Source organism: Trachypithecus francoisi, unplaced genomic scaffold, assembly GCF_009764315.1.
Source record: "Trachypithecus francoisi isolate TF-2019V2 unplaced genomic scaffold, Tfra_2.0 Lachesis_group11, whole genome shotgun sequence".
Lineage (NCBI taxonomy): Eukaryota > Metazoa > Chordata > Mammalia > Primates > Cercopithecidae > Trachypithecus > Trachypithecus francoisi.
The window spans coordinates 30,842,870-30,860,299 of record NW_022681456.1 but is presented as its reverse complement, the minus strand read 5'-3'; the positions used below and the strand labels follow the sequence as shown (position 1 = coordinate 30,860,299).

The 17,430-nt window shown below is 39.7% G+C and overlaps 1 protein-coding gene across 3 annotated transcripts in view; it reads right to left on the bottom strand.

Annotated features, from left to right (window-relative positions):
* Positions 1 to 3,018: 3,018 nt before the first annotated feature.
* IGF1 (insulin like growth factor 1) overlaps positions 3,019 to 17,430 on the bottom strand; it is a 77,198-nt gene continuing 62,786 nt past the window's right edge. For all 3 annotated transcript variants that reach the window (XM_033220874.1, XM_033220875.1, XM_033220876.1), the window contains one exon: positions 3,019 to 3,329. In XM_033220874.1, coding sequence (XP_033076765.1) covers positions 3,304 to 3,329 — 26 coding nt within the window. In that variant the 3' untranslated portion in view covers positions 3,019 to 3,303. The remainder of the gene's footprint in view (positions 3,330 to 17,430) is intronic.

The window sequence follows — 17,430 nt, the reverse complement described above, 5'->3', positions numbered from 1 at the left end:
TACTGTTTGGGGAAGAGAGAACAGAAATTTGACCTAAGTATCGAGTATGGTCAATTAAATTGGAAATAAGCCTATGAGTTGAAAGCTCATTCCTACCAATGTTTACCATTCCTTTACAAATATCTTGAAATTGCCTCATTCAAGAATTATAAAGCAATCTAATTCTGAAGCAAAGCTTGTAAAATTTTGGGTTGTGATATTTTGTTTGCTCCTTTCTATGAAATCCGAGTCATTCTGCTGGAGTATATAGTAATCGATTGACTTCCAGGGTTTGCATCAATTTGTCTTCTAGTGTTAATTCATTAAAAAACAAAATAGTGAATTGGTATAATGAGTTATTTTCAATTTATGTATGATCCAGTTGGAGAGGATTATGTGTTGGAAAAAGTTAAGAAAGATAATATGGCAATGCATCTTTCAGCTTTTCTCCTTGGGGGATTTTTGACTGTGGATAGAATTAAGTGAAGGAAATAAGTCATAGACAGTCTCAGAATTATCACATCTAACTATGACAGAAAACACGTAAGTCTGCAGAAGTCTGCCTATAAAGTTTTTTTGAGAGGGAATAATTTTAAAAGGTACACACTGGGGACAAGAAATAAAAAGAAGTGCCATCTTGGGAAGAGGATCCAGTATCTTATTCCACAGAACCTGTATGTCTGGAAAACAGGCAGAGGGCAAAAATGATGTATAGTTTCTTTTACATCTGTCCATAGTGATCGGAATATTGCTAAGCATGCTTGAGGTACTCAATTCAAATAATGTTGGACTGAGAGTTAAAATACTTGTTGACTGAACAGGAATGCTGGCTCCACTAAATGGGACCTTCTTTTTGCATATATTCAGAGATCCAGGGAGTCTTTTTTTTTTTTTCCTGGCCTCTGATCCTTGAGGTGACCCAGTGGGAGAAAAACTGAAGATGTTCTTTTTGTTTTTCATATAGACTTTCCAAGAATGTAAAATATACAATTTGCATGAAATAATCAAGCCTGGATACTTTTAACCAAAAAGTCCTAAGGTGAATAAAAAGATCTGAATGTTGGATAATTCATTATTCTAATGAGAAAATCTTGATCTACAGATGGGGATCATTTTCTAGGCTGTGATGGACTAATACACTAACCAGTGGACTTTCTTGATACCAATTTTCAGTTGAATGGATAAAACACATTCACAGAGAGCTAGGGGCTACCCTTCTAAGCAGGCATGGGAAATTTCTTGTTTTGATGGAAGTTTTTGCCTTTCAATTGGCAACTCTAGTCAAGCAAGTTTTAACACAATTTAAAAAAAATGTATATACAGCTAAGAATAAGAGTAAAGTTTGTTAAAGAAGATAACTTTGTGACTTTTTATTAGATATTATTTTAATATTTCAAATTTGGGGTCACTTTCCTTATATTGCATAGAAAAGAAGGAAGTATTATGTTTTTCAAAATGAATAGAATATTATTTATAGTATTAAACAAGGTTTTACTAGATATATAGTAACTGCATAGAAGAGTCAGTGAGTTACTAACAAATAGAGTAATTAACTCCCCTTTCACTGGTAGAAATCTCTTTGTTTTTCTCCTTTTTTCTTTTCCTTTCTCTCTTTTCACTTATCTTTGTATTCATAAAACGAAATGCAGAATTCAAAATCAAATTGAAAATCACATGCTTCTCACATATTTTGAAAACTGTTTTAAAAGAGATTGAGCTGTTAGCTTTTAACAACTAGTTAGTTGGCCAGTTATTTGGATAGTTTCACTGACAAGAACTGAGATGTCAGGAGCATTCAATTCACCAATCTCTAGCTATGCTATAAATGGGTTATTTATAGAATTCCTTGCATCTCAGCAACTCAAGAATTCCTTGCATCTCAGCAACTCAAGCGCCCTGATGTTGCACCCTTACAGCAACCCAGGGTAAAAAAAATCTGAATCTTTATCTTTTTAAACCTTATACCACCCCTTTGAGGTAGGTAGATGACATATTGCCCCCATTTTGCAGATGAGGAAACTGAGGCACAGAGAGGTGAAGTGACTTGCCCAAGGTCACACAGTGGTGAGTCCATGACACAGCTGGCAGATGTTTGTTTCTTCAGTGAGAAAAAGAAACCAGGACTGCTAAAATTCCTAGCCTTCTGCTTTTTCCATTCCACAGTTTCCTCTCTGGACTTGCCAGTCCAATTTGCATCAGTGGACTTTTGTGTCTGAAGTTCCTCTTGGAAGGCATAATTGGGGGGACTTTGCCTTCTTTCCCAAATGGATGGCATTTTCAGTACCCTTCCCCTTGTGTCATCTTTGGCTCCAGGCTTCCCCTATTGTTTTGCTTTCACCTATTACCGTTTTGGCCAGACTCTTTCATATAACAAACTACAAAATAGCACCATTATACTAAAAAACAGAGTTTTACATACTGTTTGATATATCCTGTATAATTGATATGCTAAATTTACATAGTGCTCTATATGGAAAAAATAAAAAGAGGAAAGTTACTAATTAGGTTGCACATTAACTCATCATTTGAAGGAACTGTTTTGAGTTGAAGAAACTTTCTATGTTTAAAATATATGCCTAAAAATGATTGGCCTCAAAGTTGCAACTATTTGCATTATTCTTTTTTGTAAGCATGATGTGGAAAAATAAAGCTTTGTGTCTAAAATAAAATGCATCCAACTTATATTTGGTACAAATGCCACAGATGGAATCTTGTGGGTTAGAAATTGGTGTGCTTCTTGACGACTTGCTGCTGCTTTTGAGGAGGCCAAATTCGGCAAATATAAAGATTATGAAGGAAGGTGGTGGGTATAGACTAACAAGATTATCAGACACTGTAAAACAAACAGCCCGTGTTGTGTAGAAAGAAGTGCAAATAAGGAAACAATTCATAAACCACTTAGACAACGTTGCTGAATGAATGGCTCCAGCAGCCAAGATTCAGAGAGGAATTTAGTGCAACTGGATCTATACAACACCCATGCATTTGTGGCTCTTGAGAGGCAGGGACTAAGATATATATATATATATATATATTTTCTTTTCTATAGAACATTATTGATAAAGGATCAACAGCAATCTACCAACTCCAGGACCATTTTTGCAAGGTGCAAATCACTCCTAAAGACAATGTTGGAATGTTTACTTGTGTATTTCATTGGGGGAAACGCCCATCTTTTAAATGTTATCAAACTTATTTTTTGGTAGGTGTTCCAAAGTTTAACAGGTAACTCGTGTAGAGCAAAGGATCCTGCGGTGGCATGTCACTCTTCACTCCTCAGGAGGGTCTTCCTACATTCTGTAGTTCTTGTTTCCTGCACTCCCTCTACTTGCGTTCTTCAAATGTACTTCCTATAAATAAGGGAGAAAAAGTGACATTAACTCGGTGAAGTTTTCTGTATCCATCTATTTCTAACATTGGGTCTCAACTTTCCGTATCATACGCCTTACCAGTTGAGCTAATAGAGAGCTTGAACCTTGGTTTTCCTGAGAAGGGCATATATAGGTGGACAGGCCCTTAGTACTTTTGCCAAATCTCACTCAGTGACCTTTATGTACCCCTGGTGGCGTGAATACCACAGGCAGCTTTATAATCACACAAAGATGAGATTTGATTCATCTGCTTCTATCACAGATTCATTGATTGAAAGGAGATCCTGAAAAATCCAGCCCTCTGGCCTCTAGATCCTTTCCTAGGAAGAAAAAAAAATCCATCACATTCTGGGTTCATCCTCTGTTGTTTTATTGCAGTTTGTTCTGTTTTAATTTTTGTAAAAAGGAGATATTTATTTTTCATTGTTTTTCTTGTTTTCCTCTAGAGCAAGGCAGAGTTTTAGAAATCGAAGATTAGGAAATTTTATAATTTTGAGTCTGTAAAATCACAGACATACTGGGCTGAGCTCAACTCGTAGCTCTTCTATTTTCTAGCTATGTAAACTTGTACGAGTGGCAATCTCTTGTGTTTCAGTTTCTTCATAATCTAGGGTAACAATAATATCTACCTTATAGGATCAAAGATTAAATAGTTTATATATATACTCACAATAGACCTGGAACATGGTAAGCACTACATAAGTATTAGCTGCTGTTATTATTATTAACTCATTTTTCCTCTTCTTGGTATTGTCACCTTTATTGGAAAGTAACCGTGCCAAGACTAAAAGTCCTGGGTTCCTAATTTAGTGTTACCATTCACTCATCAACAAGCAATGATGTTATCTTAAGGATGTTGAGTTTTTTTTTCTTGAACAGGGTCTCTCTCTGTTGCCCAGGCTGGAGTGCTGTGGTGCCATCTCAGCTCACTGCAACCTCTGCCTTCCAGGCACACAATCCTCCTGCCTCAGCCTCCTGAGTAGCTGCGACCACAGGTACATGCCACCATGCCTTGATAATTTTTTTTTTTTTTTGTAGACATGGGGTTTTGCTATATTGCCCAGGCTGGTCTTCAACTAGTGGACTCAGGTGATCCACCCGGCCTTGGTCTCCCAAAGTGCTGGCATTCCAGGCATGAGCCACTGTACCCGGCCTGGATGTTGAGTTTTGTTTAGAATAGAAGCCCTGTGAGAGCAGGGATGTGTCTGTCTGTTCACTGTTATAGTCTCAGTGTCTAGAACAGTGTCCAGGTTATTGCAGGTACCCAATAAATATCTGTAAAATGAGTGAAATGAATGAATGTGTATGAGGGACCCTCTCGTGATGTGCAGAACTAAGTCATTATATTATAATACTTTTCCTACAGTTATTATTTTATCCTTGAATGTATTTAAATTGCAAAGTATATAGACAGGAGTTTTGAAATAAAATCAAGGAGGAACTGGCACTTATATGCATAAACCTGAGGCACATCTTTTTTTTGGTTTTACCTCTAGGCAGAGAGCCCTCTACAGAAGTATGTAATGGATAATTATTGGTATAGAATGAGGTTCATAACCAGAAACAAAAGTTCTCTCCATGATACCTGGAATCTTCAAACTGTTCCTTCTGGCTAAGGTGATGAAAACCCACACAGTCACAACATTGTGAGGAGCTAAAGCACATTTGAGATTACTCAGACCTGAGACCTGGAGAAGGTGAGAGGTTTTAATATGAAGGCTGGGGAAAAAGATCAACTGCCACCCCTTGGAAATAATGCCTGTTGGCCAAGGTTCACAGGGATCTGGCAGTTTTTCTTACACATGTTTTCCAGTCCTACTTGGAACATTAGAGTTATCACCAAGTCCTTCATGAAAGGTAGTTGGCATTGTATGAGTTGATGGTCAACATCTTGTACTGACTGAGTAGAAGTAAGATGGCATTATTGTGTAAAAACATTCAAATAGCTCAGTGACCACTGCAAAAAGGAAAAAAAGCTGGTAGAAAGAAACTGGGCATTTGCATAGAATAACTTGAAATGCCATCTGTTTTAAATCCTGTCACCTTCCCTCAAATATCACAAAAGACCACTTAAGATATATTTGTTGTGGTGCAAAGCATCTACTGCTAAGCTCCCAGTAAACCTGTGTTTTTCTTTTGTTTTTGTTTTTGTTTTGAGATGGAGTCTTGCTCTGTTGCCCAGGCTGGAGTGCAATGGCGCGTTCTCAGTTCACTGCAACCTCTGCCCCCTGGGTTCAAGCGATTCTCCTGCCTCAGCCTCGCTAGTAGCTGGGATTACAGGTGCCTGCCACCATGCCTGGTTAATTTTTGTACTTTTTAGTAGAGATGGGGTTTTATCATATTGGCCATGTTGGTCTCAAACTCCTGACCTTGTGATCTACCTGTCTTGGCCTCCCAAAGTGCTGGGATTACAGGCGTGAGCTAAACTTGTGTTCTTTTTTTTTTTTTTTTTTTTTTTTGAGTTGGAGTCTCACTCTGTCACCCAGGCTGGAGTGCAGTGATGTGATCTAGGCTCACTGTAACCTCTGCCTGCCGGTTCAAGTGATTCTCGTGTCTCAGCCTCCCAAGTAGCTGGGATTACAAGTGAGTGCCATCAGGCCCAGCTAATTTTTTGTATTTTTGGTAGAGACGGGGTTTTGCCGTGTTGGCCAGGCTGGTCTTGAACTCCTGACCTCAGGTGATCTGCCTGCCTCAGCCTCCTGAAGTGCTGGGATTACAGGCGTGAGCCACCATGACTGGCCGTGTTCTGCTTTCTTATAGGAGTTCTCTAGAAAAATGAGAGAAGGACACATAGGGCCACAGAATAGCATCATTAACGTTCCCAAATTCCTTGAAACGTTTTTGTTCAATTCTCAATCAACACTGTTGATGGTCTGTAGCTCATCAAATCCCCAAAATAGATATTATTAAGGATGCCATCTCTCTGCCTAACTACTAACCAAATTAATTAACAGGCAGAGAAACACACTAATTTGAATTTTACCTTTTGTTTTTCTGTTTAAGAGGCATACCAGCTCCAAATAAGAAGATCTTTAGGCATCTGCAATGCCCAAACTAAGAAAATGTTCAGGAATGAAATGGGAACAAATTAAAAGAAAGCCTCATAAAGCGTTTAATCTCCATTCTTCCTCTCAAGCCAAATTAATCCCAAATTTCTACAAGAAAACATTAAGGTACCATCTATGCTTTACTCTTTAAATTAGCGGGGGGCTATAGCAAAAAGAATTGAGGTTAGATTGGCCAACCACATACATATTATTTTTTGTATCCAATAGAGAGATTCTTTTTCTTTTCTCTCAAAGCACAAGGCATAAAGTGTAAAGTCTAAGCAGAGGGATCCCCTGGTCTGTTTCTTCTGGGTCTGTCTCAGCATCACAGCAAAGCCAGGGGCTGAGACTCACTTGAGTGAAGCAGATGCTGTGGCAAGTAGCATGGTTCCCATGCACACACGTGCACGGTGGAGGCCATTCAAACCAGCTGGGATGTCGTCTGGTTTGCATTTGGCTCTCTTCCCAGGCTGTCACATGTGACTTCTTTGTTGCAGACAATGACAGTGACAAAACAAAAGCACTCAGGCACTTGGTCTCAGTTGCATCTGTTGCTTTGCTCATTGTCTTAACTTAATTACGCTGGCCACCCTTGACAATGGGCGGCAAGTGGAGGCATGTTAGAAGCAGCCGTCATCATCAGAGCTGGCACCCACCTTCGGTGCACTTCTTGAAGGGTTATGAAACTGTCCCACATTCAGTCAAGCAAAAACTTTTCACTTAAACAGCTTGTCCAAGGCAAACAAACCAGCTGAAACTGTTTCTAGTATGCAAGTAGACAGATTTTTAAAAGGAAAACAGTAGTGAGTAAATACTGTTTCCTATTGACACCGACGAAGGTAAGACTATTAAGAAAACGTTGATCCTCCAGCTCACTGGGGTTGGTTAAAGAACTTTACCGTTCAGAAGGAAAGGTTAACCAACTCATTAGGAAATAAGTTTGTGGAGGGTTTAATTTGTGATATATATGATTACCCATTATGTACAGACAAACATATTTAGGGCGCTAGAAAAGGCCCTCAAGAGGCCATTCACCTTCTCCTATTATCTCTTGGTTCTTATCCTAGCTCCAAGCTTTCCTTTGGAAACCTATCCACAGACTTTTCAGATAAGATTACTGTGCCAAGTGTGGTGGCTCACACCTGTAATCCCAGCACTTTGGGAGGCTGAGATGGGCAGATCACTTGAGGTCAGGAGTTCAAGACCAGCCTGGCCAACATGGTGAAACCCTGTCTCTCCTAAAAATACAAAAAATTAGCCTGGTGTGATGGCGTGTGCCTGTAGTTTCAGCTACTAGGGAGGCTGAGGCAGGAGAATTGCTTGAATCCAGGAGGCGGAGGTTGCAGTGAGCTGAGATCATGACACTGCATTCCAGCCTTGGCGACAGAGTGAAACTGTCTCAAAAAAAGAGAAGATCACTGAGGACTAATAACAATGGCAATAATAATAATTTTGCTTAACATTTGCAGAGGCTTTACAGTTTACAATATAATATCACTGAATCCTTGCAATCACCATGTGAGGTGATGCAGTGTGATTCCTGTCAGTCCCATGTACAAGCTGAGGCTCGCTAAGATTTAGTAATATGCTTGAGGTCACAGAGGAACAAACTGATAGACCAAGGGCTAAGATAATAACAGTTCCCATTACTTGAACATTTGTTATGTGCTGGGGATTGTAGTATGTACATAAATTGCATATATTTTCTTTTTTCCTATAGTTCTCTCAGGGATAGGTACTATTGTCTTGACTGTTTTATCTTTAAGGAATCTGAAACCTAGGGTAAACAACTTGCCTAATTTCTTATGATGGAGATGTAATAGTGGTTGGAATTTGGACCTATTCCTTCTGATTCTGGAGCTCACCAGTTAACCACTCCGCTAAACTGCCTCCCCAAGAGGTAAAAAATATCTAGTGCTTTCAAGTCCAAATCTCTTTCCAATAGCAATAGTTGATAATATCATGAGCTGCCCCTGCTCCCAGATGGGGTTAGATGCTGGTTTAGAGGGCAAGGCCGTGCCATGGGACAGAAGACTCAATGAGGAGGGGGAGTATTACCACAAGCTGGGACCTATTTGTAATGGTATTTATAGAAGTCTAGGAGCACAGTATTCAATTAGCAAAAGCAAACTCCCTGGATATTATAACCCCTTTTTTTCCTCCCCACCCCACCCGCCGCCCCCCGCCCCCTGCCCCAGCTATCTTTATGAGATTTTGCCTGACAGATAGAATCTAAAAGGATAAAAATAGGCTCTTTAAACTTCAGGGAGGAAGCAGTGATGTTTTCAGTAGACTATGTTTCCATCTCCACCCACTCCAAACAAGTTAAGTATTGTATGACATGAAGTCTAGGAAAAGCCTGGCACTCTATAAAAAATACTGGGAAAATTCTGTCCAGCATGGAATATCAGCAGCTTATTGTACAGCATAAAGTACTAACTCAGCACTGACCTTCTTCCAAAAAGAGCAAAATGAGAAGAAAAGAGCAGTGTATGATTGGAAAGCGGGCTCAGATATCAGCCCTTTACCTGTTGAAAGGGATGTGCTACAGCAGTTTTGCTGGCTTGGCCTGGAGACATGTGAAATGGTGGAGGATGATTTAGATGTCTCACTATCAACTTTGATATCTCTTTACTTCAGGGAATCACAAGTTCAAATTCCAGGATAGTTGGATCAGTCTTTCCTCTCTGGCAGCTAGGTAAAGCGAGGGTCATGCTATCTACTCAGCACTTTGGGATGTGACTTTAAAACCAAAGAACAAGGTGCACATTTTGAGACACCTGTACTCCTCATTTATGTGGCTGCTTCTTTAACAGAGTAAGGGACATGTACTTACTGGACACAGTTTTGGTCAGCCCAGCGTCACGTTTTTTTCTGGAAACCTCACCCCACTTTTTATGTGGTTGTGGAAATTCCCCCACCCCCCGCCACTATAACGGCTCTTCTTTGGCTCTAGTGTATTGGACCAGGGCAGGCCCCTCCCAAGAGCCAGTGACCAAGTGTGGTGGGGACATCAAGGCAGACCTATTTCTGAGAAACACAGAAATTTGTTGGGCAACTTTATTGCCCAACTTTAGCTCAAAAACTCTGTGATGACTTTGCTGAACTTTCCTTAGACCACAGACCCACCTAAAATGTTTCCAACCAATCTCCTCTCCCTCTCTTCTTCCCTTGGGCTCAGGCTTGCCTTGCAATCTGATGGCTTTGCCTATCCTCCCCTATTTCGGTTCACACATTAATTCCCTCTAATAAAACTCCTGTTCATTTAACACCTTCTCATCTTCTGTTCCTTGGAGGACCTCATCTTATGCATCTGGTTTGAATCCTAGCTCTCCGCCACAGTAGTTGTGTGACCTTTGATAATCACTACATTGTGCTGTCCTCAATTTCCTCTTCTGTAGAATGAAAGGGTGGGGTAAGAGCACCTACCTCAGAGTGGTGTTGTAACTGGATGTAATAACCCTCAATCATTTACCCGGCATGCGGTAAAAGTTGTGTGCAGGAGGGTCTACTGTTTAGAAAAAACTTGAACCTAATTGTTAGCACCATCAGTCTGTTCTGGCTTGTGTGCTGTAAGAGCCCTCTCTGGGTCTACATTTGTTCAAGCATTGATGTTCTGTAGGGTAAATTCTGCATGTTTGTCTCTCCACTAAAACATCAGTTCCTTGAGAGCAGGTAGAATATTTCCTTCACTTCTGTATCCTCCCCAGACCCAAGCAAAGTGCTTGAGCAAAGTGGCAAACCAGGAAATGCTCATTAAATGGGCATGAATTTCCTGCAGGAATGATGGAATGGAGTCAGGTCAACAGCAAATGTTGCATGGCTGCTTACTTTTCCTCTTGTGGTATTCTCTACAAGGACAAATAGCATGGAACCCCCTTGCGTCTCATACAAGTGACAGGTTGTATATGGTAAATATCAACTAAGAAATGTAGGAGAGAGTGCAGTGCTTGATTAACACACTGTGGTCTGTCTCAGGTTTGTATTCTGGTTGACCACTTGTTAGCCCAAGACGTTGGTGAGACATTTAGCCATAGTCAGCCTGAGATTTCCTATCTATACAATAGTGATAATTGTGGTACTCACTCTGCAAGCTTCATGTGAAGATTAAATGAGGTGATTCCCTATAACCCTTGCCACAGGGCAAGTACCTAATCAATATCAGCTATTATGATTCTTTTAAATTTACTTTTTAATTGTTACTATTGTCAAAGCAGTTTCCATGCTAGAGTGCTGCCCTTTCTCCTGCTGAATGTGGGGAAACAGTAGCTACCTCCTTGGTTTCCAGAGCTCCCTTGAGTGCTGGGAGAGTGGACTTACAGCTCTGTTTTCTAGTGACTGGGGCATTCCTAGGAATCCCCAGGAGTCAGAGGACTTTATTCCAAGATTATCTTGACTTAGCAACTTTCTTACTCTTTAAAGACTACCACCTGATTCTATTTCAAATATTTCTGCCTATGATTTAAAAAATCTCTATCAAAATGGTTTAAAAGCCTGGGGAACAAAGAAAAAAAATTGCCAAGGGTAGTTTCCCTTGCTGACAAGAGGTGTTTATGTTGCCTTTAATAGTCATGAAGGATGTTGTAAAATACTTCAGGATCAGGGCTCCCCAGACTGTTGATTTTATGGGCAGCTTGTTTAGTTAGCTGTTTGTTTGTGTTACATTTTTAAATTTAAAATATGTTTAAGCTTACTATCTTTCGCAGAGGGAGTTGATTTTGGAATTGTTGAAAGGTTCAAATGTGGTATTTTAAAAAGTGAAACACCAGATTCTAGTAATTTTGCTGATATATGTTAAAAGATTCAGCACATTTGTACCTAAAAGCCGGATTTGGTTATTCTTTTTCTCTTAAGCCTCCGAAATGCCATTGTTTCATCTGACATACAATTTAGGCTAGAGTTACTTAAACTGGTGTATGCAGTAACTCCTATTACAGTGTCCTTGGGAGATGTGAGGCCTAGGGTTTTTACTTTCTGGTGTCATTTCAAAGCAATAGTGATGAGTTCACAGGGTTAGGAGGAAAGGGTGTTGCCCTCTTTCACTCATTCCTTGTGTGTGTGACAAATCTGGGCAGAACATTCGAATACTGTGTTCTGAATTTTCCTCCTCACTGAATTGAGAGAAATTTTGGAAGTTTGGAAGCCTCTCTTGAACTTTTAGGATGAACAAAATAACACTGTGACAAGTTAAATTGATTTGCATCTGTTTGAGGTTGACAGCAGCCTTCAGCATATAAAAGTAAACATGCAGAGTGCCAGTCAGTGCTATTCCAAGGCAGAGAATAGCTCAAGAACATTTTATGCATGCATACAGTTTTTAAAAATATCAGAATTGTGGCATTGTGCCAAAAGCACCTGTACTTTCATCCTAATGTTCTTTTGAAGAAGAAAACATATTATTATTTATAGAGAGACAAATCAGAGCATTCAATAGGGACCTCGGTAAAACAATACTGACAAAATAACAGTAATTATACTATGCATTTATTGATCCATTCATATTTTTCATTCCTTCTAGTCTTCCAGTGCCTCACGAGCTAGTCAAGCATGGCACATACTTGCACCATGACATAAACATTGCATACCCCCAACTCTACAATTGTCAGCTGATTGAGAACCTTACTCAACCCTCAACTTGCCATGGTCTTGCCCCTAATCCTTTGGAACTTTTATCTTGCTATAATTGTGAACTAAAGCTGTGAAAATAGCACATCATATTTTCACAGATGGTAGGCCTAGTTGGTCTTCAATTACTTAACCTCTTGGTGCTGGCAAGACAGAAAGCCCAAGTGAATGTTTATACACTGTACACAGAATTTTGTAGAAACTTTTGCCATGGATCCCAGCTTGGAAGCTTGGACCATTTGGCTGGTTTGGGTTTGATGTAAAGTTTCTTGGTCTTTCGCTAGTAACTCTGGGGTTATTTTACGAGACAAGAGTTGCCATCACACTCAGCTTTTCATAGATCTTGCTCTTAACATTTTGTCTTCATATGGACATTTTGACCATGTCAGTTAGAGAAGCCCAGGAGGACAGTCAGGTAATCCATTGCCATCTTTTTTCCAGAGTGATCACAACAGATGCCTACTCAAATAAATGAATGTTCCTTTATCTGACCTGATGGGCATGAAGGCGTATGACAGACTGAATAGAGGAAGTTAGAGACTAATGGTTCAGACATGGGAAAGTGGTGTTTGATGGATTTTGTCAATAACCCCAGTCCCTAATAGAAGAAGGGGCAGGGGATGATAGAAGGAAGATTGGCTGGATGCATTGACCTTCGTTTGTAATGGGTCAATAATTAGAACTAGAAGTTTCTCAAGTTGCAAATTGGTTCTATGGGAAAGTTACTGCAATCTATAGATAGGGATCTACAGAATCCTTCTCTGCATATTAGATGAAAAGTAGTCAAAGTCCCTGGATCCTTGAAAGATACAATAAAAAGAAAACCAACTTCTTTCCACCTCCCCAATAATGCCCCTTTATTTCCTGAATAATTTTTAATTTAGGATGAGAAATAGGCTTTTGAGAAGACAAAGGAATCCTGCAGTTTTTACTGAATGATGATTAGTTTTTACATAGGAATTTACCTTCACTGAAAGAAAAGCCAGGAAACTGTTCTCACCTATAGTTTTGGAAAGTATTTCCCCCCCAGTTCCCTAATGGGTGCAACAATGCTAGAACACAAAGGTGCACACAGACACACACACACACACACGAAGAGGAGAATAGTCTCCTTCCCCTCAAAACTGTTTGCTATAGTTTATTACAGATTCTAAATTTCTGCCAAGGACATTTAGAATTAAAATCAGTTTGATGCACCTTTAGCATTCCTATTTCTAACCATCATACTACCACTTTTTAAAAAGTTAGCTTCTTGACCCTGGTTCTTAAAACTATAACCATACTAATTAATAAAATAAAGATGGGAATTTCCAAAATGTTTTCTAGCTCCTGTTACTTATCTAACAATAGGCAATGAGAGTTATAATTGAGTTCCTGGTATGGTAAGAACTTTCTTAGGGGCTCTCTGGAAAAATCAGACATGGACTCATAAACCTCTTGTCCCTTGTCTCTCATCATTTCCCTGCTGTTCTCAATCTCCATTTCTCTCTTCTGGAATTTAAACATAAGTTTATATTTTTAAATCATCTCTTTTGGTCACTGGATGAAAATGGGATGGCACTAAAGGCATTAAGGAGTCCCATTAAAGAAGGACCCTCAAATATGTGGGCATCAGGGAAAAGTTCTGATTCTAGTTAGGCCTTTGGGGATGATGGAAAAGCTGATTTTCACCTCGCAGGTCTGGAAGTTTAGTGGACCTGGAGAATTTTTGCTAACCTCAGCTACTCTCTCTTTAAAAATTGATCTGTCTTGCTTGGGCCAAAGGAATCAGTAACTGGGCTTTAAGTACTGAGGTGAGCATACAAACTGGGTATTTCAAATCTCATAAAAAGGGATTTGGATTCTGCTTCATCTAAAACTACTAATCTTTTCATTGCTCCTGAAGGCTTCCCCTTTAACTAGAGACTATCAATGTTGCCCTTGGATTAAAAGTCAACTCTGTGTTATCTAGTGAATATTGCAAAAAAGCCCTACTCTTTTCCTATGGGCAAGTAAAAAGAATAGACCTCATCTTCCCCAGTGGATGTTAATGGACTTAAGACATTGCAGAATTTATTACCTAAGAAAACAATGTTTCTCTTTAGTGGGAGGGAGGTCTTCAAGGGATGGAGGTGAGAGAAGGGGAATTGCTCTTTGGGAGCTCATTTATTTGCCTCCTTTTCCACCCTTACATTCAAACAGTGCACACATTAGAAGCTGTGTGAGGTTTTGTTTGTTTTCAAGAGATGTTTGAAGAAAGATTAAATGCTTGTGAAAGGCACTGGATTGGCAGCCCTAGAAATGAAAGTGCCCCGGAAGCTGTGTGAGCCTGGAAATATCCTGCATTTCTATTTATTTTGGCAATTTTACTTAAAACTACCAAGAACTGGAGTTCATTCTACAATTAAATTTTCCCCAGGCACCATGAAATGAAAACACATATTACATTTAATTTTAACTAGTAGAGAAAAATGGTGGTTTTCCGGAAGTTCATTATATGATCCGGAAACAGAAGCAATGGCTCTCACTTGGGACAGCCAAGCTACCCATTTAAGTTGGAATTATTCATAGAACCAGGGGTTCTCTGGGTTGGAATGTTTCTTAGGTCATTGAGTTCTCTTATTCTCCTACCACATGCTTGAAACTCTACTACCACATCATGGAAAAGGGTTGGCAAGCTTGGGCTTGAAGGTTTTGGTGACACAAGACTGGCTTCTACTTCAGGAGACCAACTTCTTTTTCACATAGCTCCAATTTTCAGAGGTAAGTAAAATAATGTTAACTAAAACTTTAATAATGCTTACTATGGGCTAGATACCTTTTTAAGCACTATAATATGTTTTGGAATATACACCTCCCACTCCTTGCACAGACACACACATGCACACTCTACACTCACACACATACACACACACAATCTCAATAAACCCTCACAACTGTATAAGGTAAATTCAGTTGTTACCCCTATTTAACAGATGAGGAAACTGAGGCACACATAAGTTACATGATTTTCCCAAAGCCACAACGCAAGTAAGAGCCAAGATTTGAACCCAGGTAATCTGAATCTATATTTTATACTCTTAATGACTGTATTTTATTATTTTTTTATTTTTTTTGAGACAGAGTCTTACTCTGTCACCAAAGCTGGCATGCAGTGGCAGGATCTCTGCTCACTGCAACCTCTGCCTCCCATGTTCAAACAATTCTCATGCCTCAGCCTCCTGAGTAGCTGGGATTACAGGTGCGTGCCACCACACCCAGTTAATTTTTTTGTATTTTTAGTAGAGATGGAGTTTTGCTATGTTGCCCAGGCTGGTCTTGAACTCCTGAGCTCAGGCAATCTGCCTGCCTTGGCCTCCCAAAGTGCTAGGATTACAGACATGAGCCACTGTACCAAGCCTTAAAGACTATATTTTAGCATCTCCAATGCTTATAACTCTTGTTCATGCCTAGTACAGAGGTTTGCACATTGTAGTTGCTCAATAAAAAAATATTTTTCACCAATTTCATTTCAGGATGATTATTCCATACATATTCCAATTAGTTGTACACACAATTATCAATTTGCCCTAGGAAACAGTTGAAGTTGAAACACTGGAATTTTAAATGATTATTAATATTCTGCCTACTTCAAAGAAACATTAAGAGGAGTAACAGGTATATAACATTCACTGTGAAATTCTTAGCCAGTTGCCACCTGTAGCAGTAGGTCCTTAAACAATTTCAATTTGGCCAGAGAAGGAAATTTCAAACATGCAAGACTTGTATAAACATAGCTCCTATGCCTTTCCTTTTTCACTCTGTACTTGCCTCACTGTCTTATGCAGGAGAATAAGGAATCATTTCATCTCAGCAGTGACACTTGTTTTCATGGTGTGTCTTTCTACCACTATTCATCAGCCTATGTCACTCATTTGTCCCATCCATCCATCCATCCATGCATCCATCCAACCAACCAACATTATATGCCATGTATCACTAGATGCTTGGGTATTGACACTAGAAAGAAGGTAATGGAAAGATAATAATAGATTCTTTCTGTTTTCTTTGTTCATATTATTCAGTAATCACATGTAGGCATTCAAGATAATTGCTTTAGAGTTGGTAAAACTCATTCCGAAAAGAACTGTCTTGTAGCACGTAGTTTGCTAGTTAAGCATTCTTTAACTAGAAAGTCTTTTCATTCTTCCTTCCCTCCTTTCCTTCCTTCCTTCCTTCTTTCCTTCCTTCCTTACTTTCTTCCCTCCTTCCCTCCCTCCCTCCTTCCTTCCGTCTCCTCTCTCTGTTTGCCTTTGCTTTCGTTCTTCTTGAATAAAGTTTATGATTGGGTATAATTATAGTTTATTCAAACCTTTCCACAGGACATGAATTCTTAGTTATTCAATGGAACTCTGATCCCTTGAAGAGCCATCTGTGTTTATATGCTACTCTAAGGTGATGGTTGTCGTAAGAATTGGCCTCTGCCTGCAGCTGGTCCCAAAGCATGGATGTCTTAGCTGGAGAACTTAACATCTCCTGAATAAGGTGACTGGCCACTTGAGCTAAGGCACCAGCCTGGCTTCTCTCTGCTCTGATAAGCCAGGATCTACTTTGCAACCACAGCAGCAGTGGTTTGGCTCCCATGGGGGGCTTCGGCATGCTTTCAGTTCAACCTTTTCCTCCTGGATTGAGCCTTGAGCATGTCCATCATATTTAAGTAATCCTGGATTTTCAGTGAACCACTAGAAAGGGTGATCCTGGAATAAAAAGCATGGCAGGGGCATGGAGGACCAGGCAGAAAAGAGGTTCCTTTATACCATGACATCTTCAAAATAGATTACCTGGATGAAATGCTTCACTTCTGGGTCAGTCATATTCTTGCCCCAAAGTGTCATCATTTGTTTGGTTGAGAACTTCTGTCTTATACCCTTTCTCAGCTCTTCTAATTCTCAACTTGGAGGATGGCGAGACTTTTTACTTTATTATCTATGAAGACCCCAATCCTACTGATTAAACCAAGGGATCTGAAGGAGAAGATCTCTAAAATCTGAATTCTGTGATTCTATTTAACTGTCTTCACTCTCAGGGAAATCCAGCACTCTTGCTCTCATTCACTCCTTTTCTTCTGGTGGAAAAATATTAAATTAGTAATGACTTTACACAGCATTTCTGCCCTCTCTTTTCCTTCTGGAATTCTTTCTTAGTTGACCCACTTTGATTATGTGCTGTTGTCTGCTGGCCAGAAGAAGAGCAGCTTAGAACCCAAGCACATCTTTACCCACTTCTGGATCTTAGTGTCCTAGTCTTCAAAATAAGGTGATTGAACCAAATGATTTCTGAGGCCTCTTCCAGATCTAACATAGTATGTTCCTGGGGTTCTCATGGAGCAGAAACTCAGGATTTCAGATATAAAAATAGATCTGTGGTGGGGTGGTAGAGGGGAGTGTTTT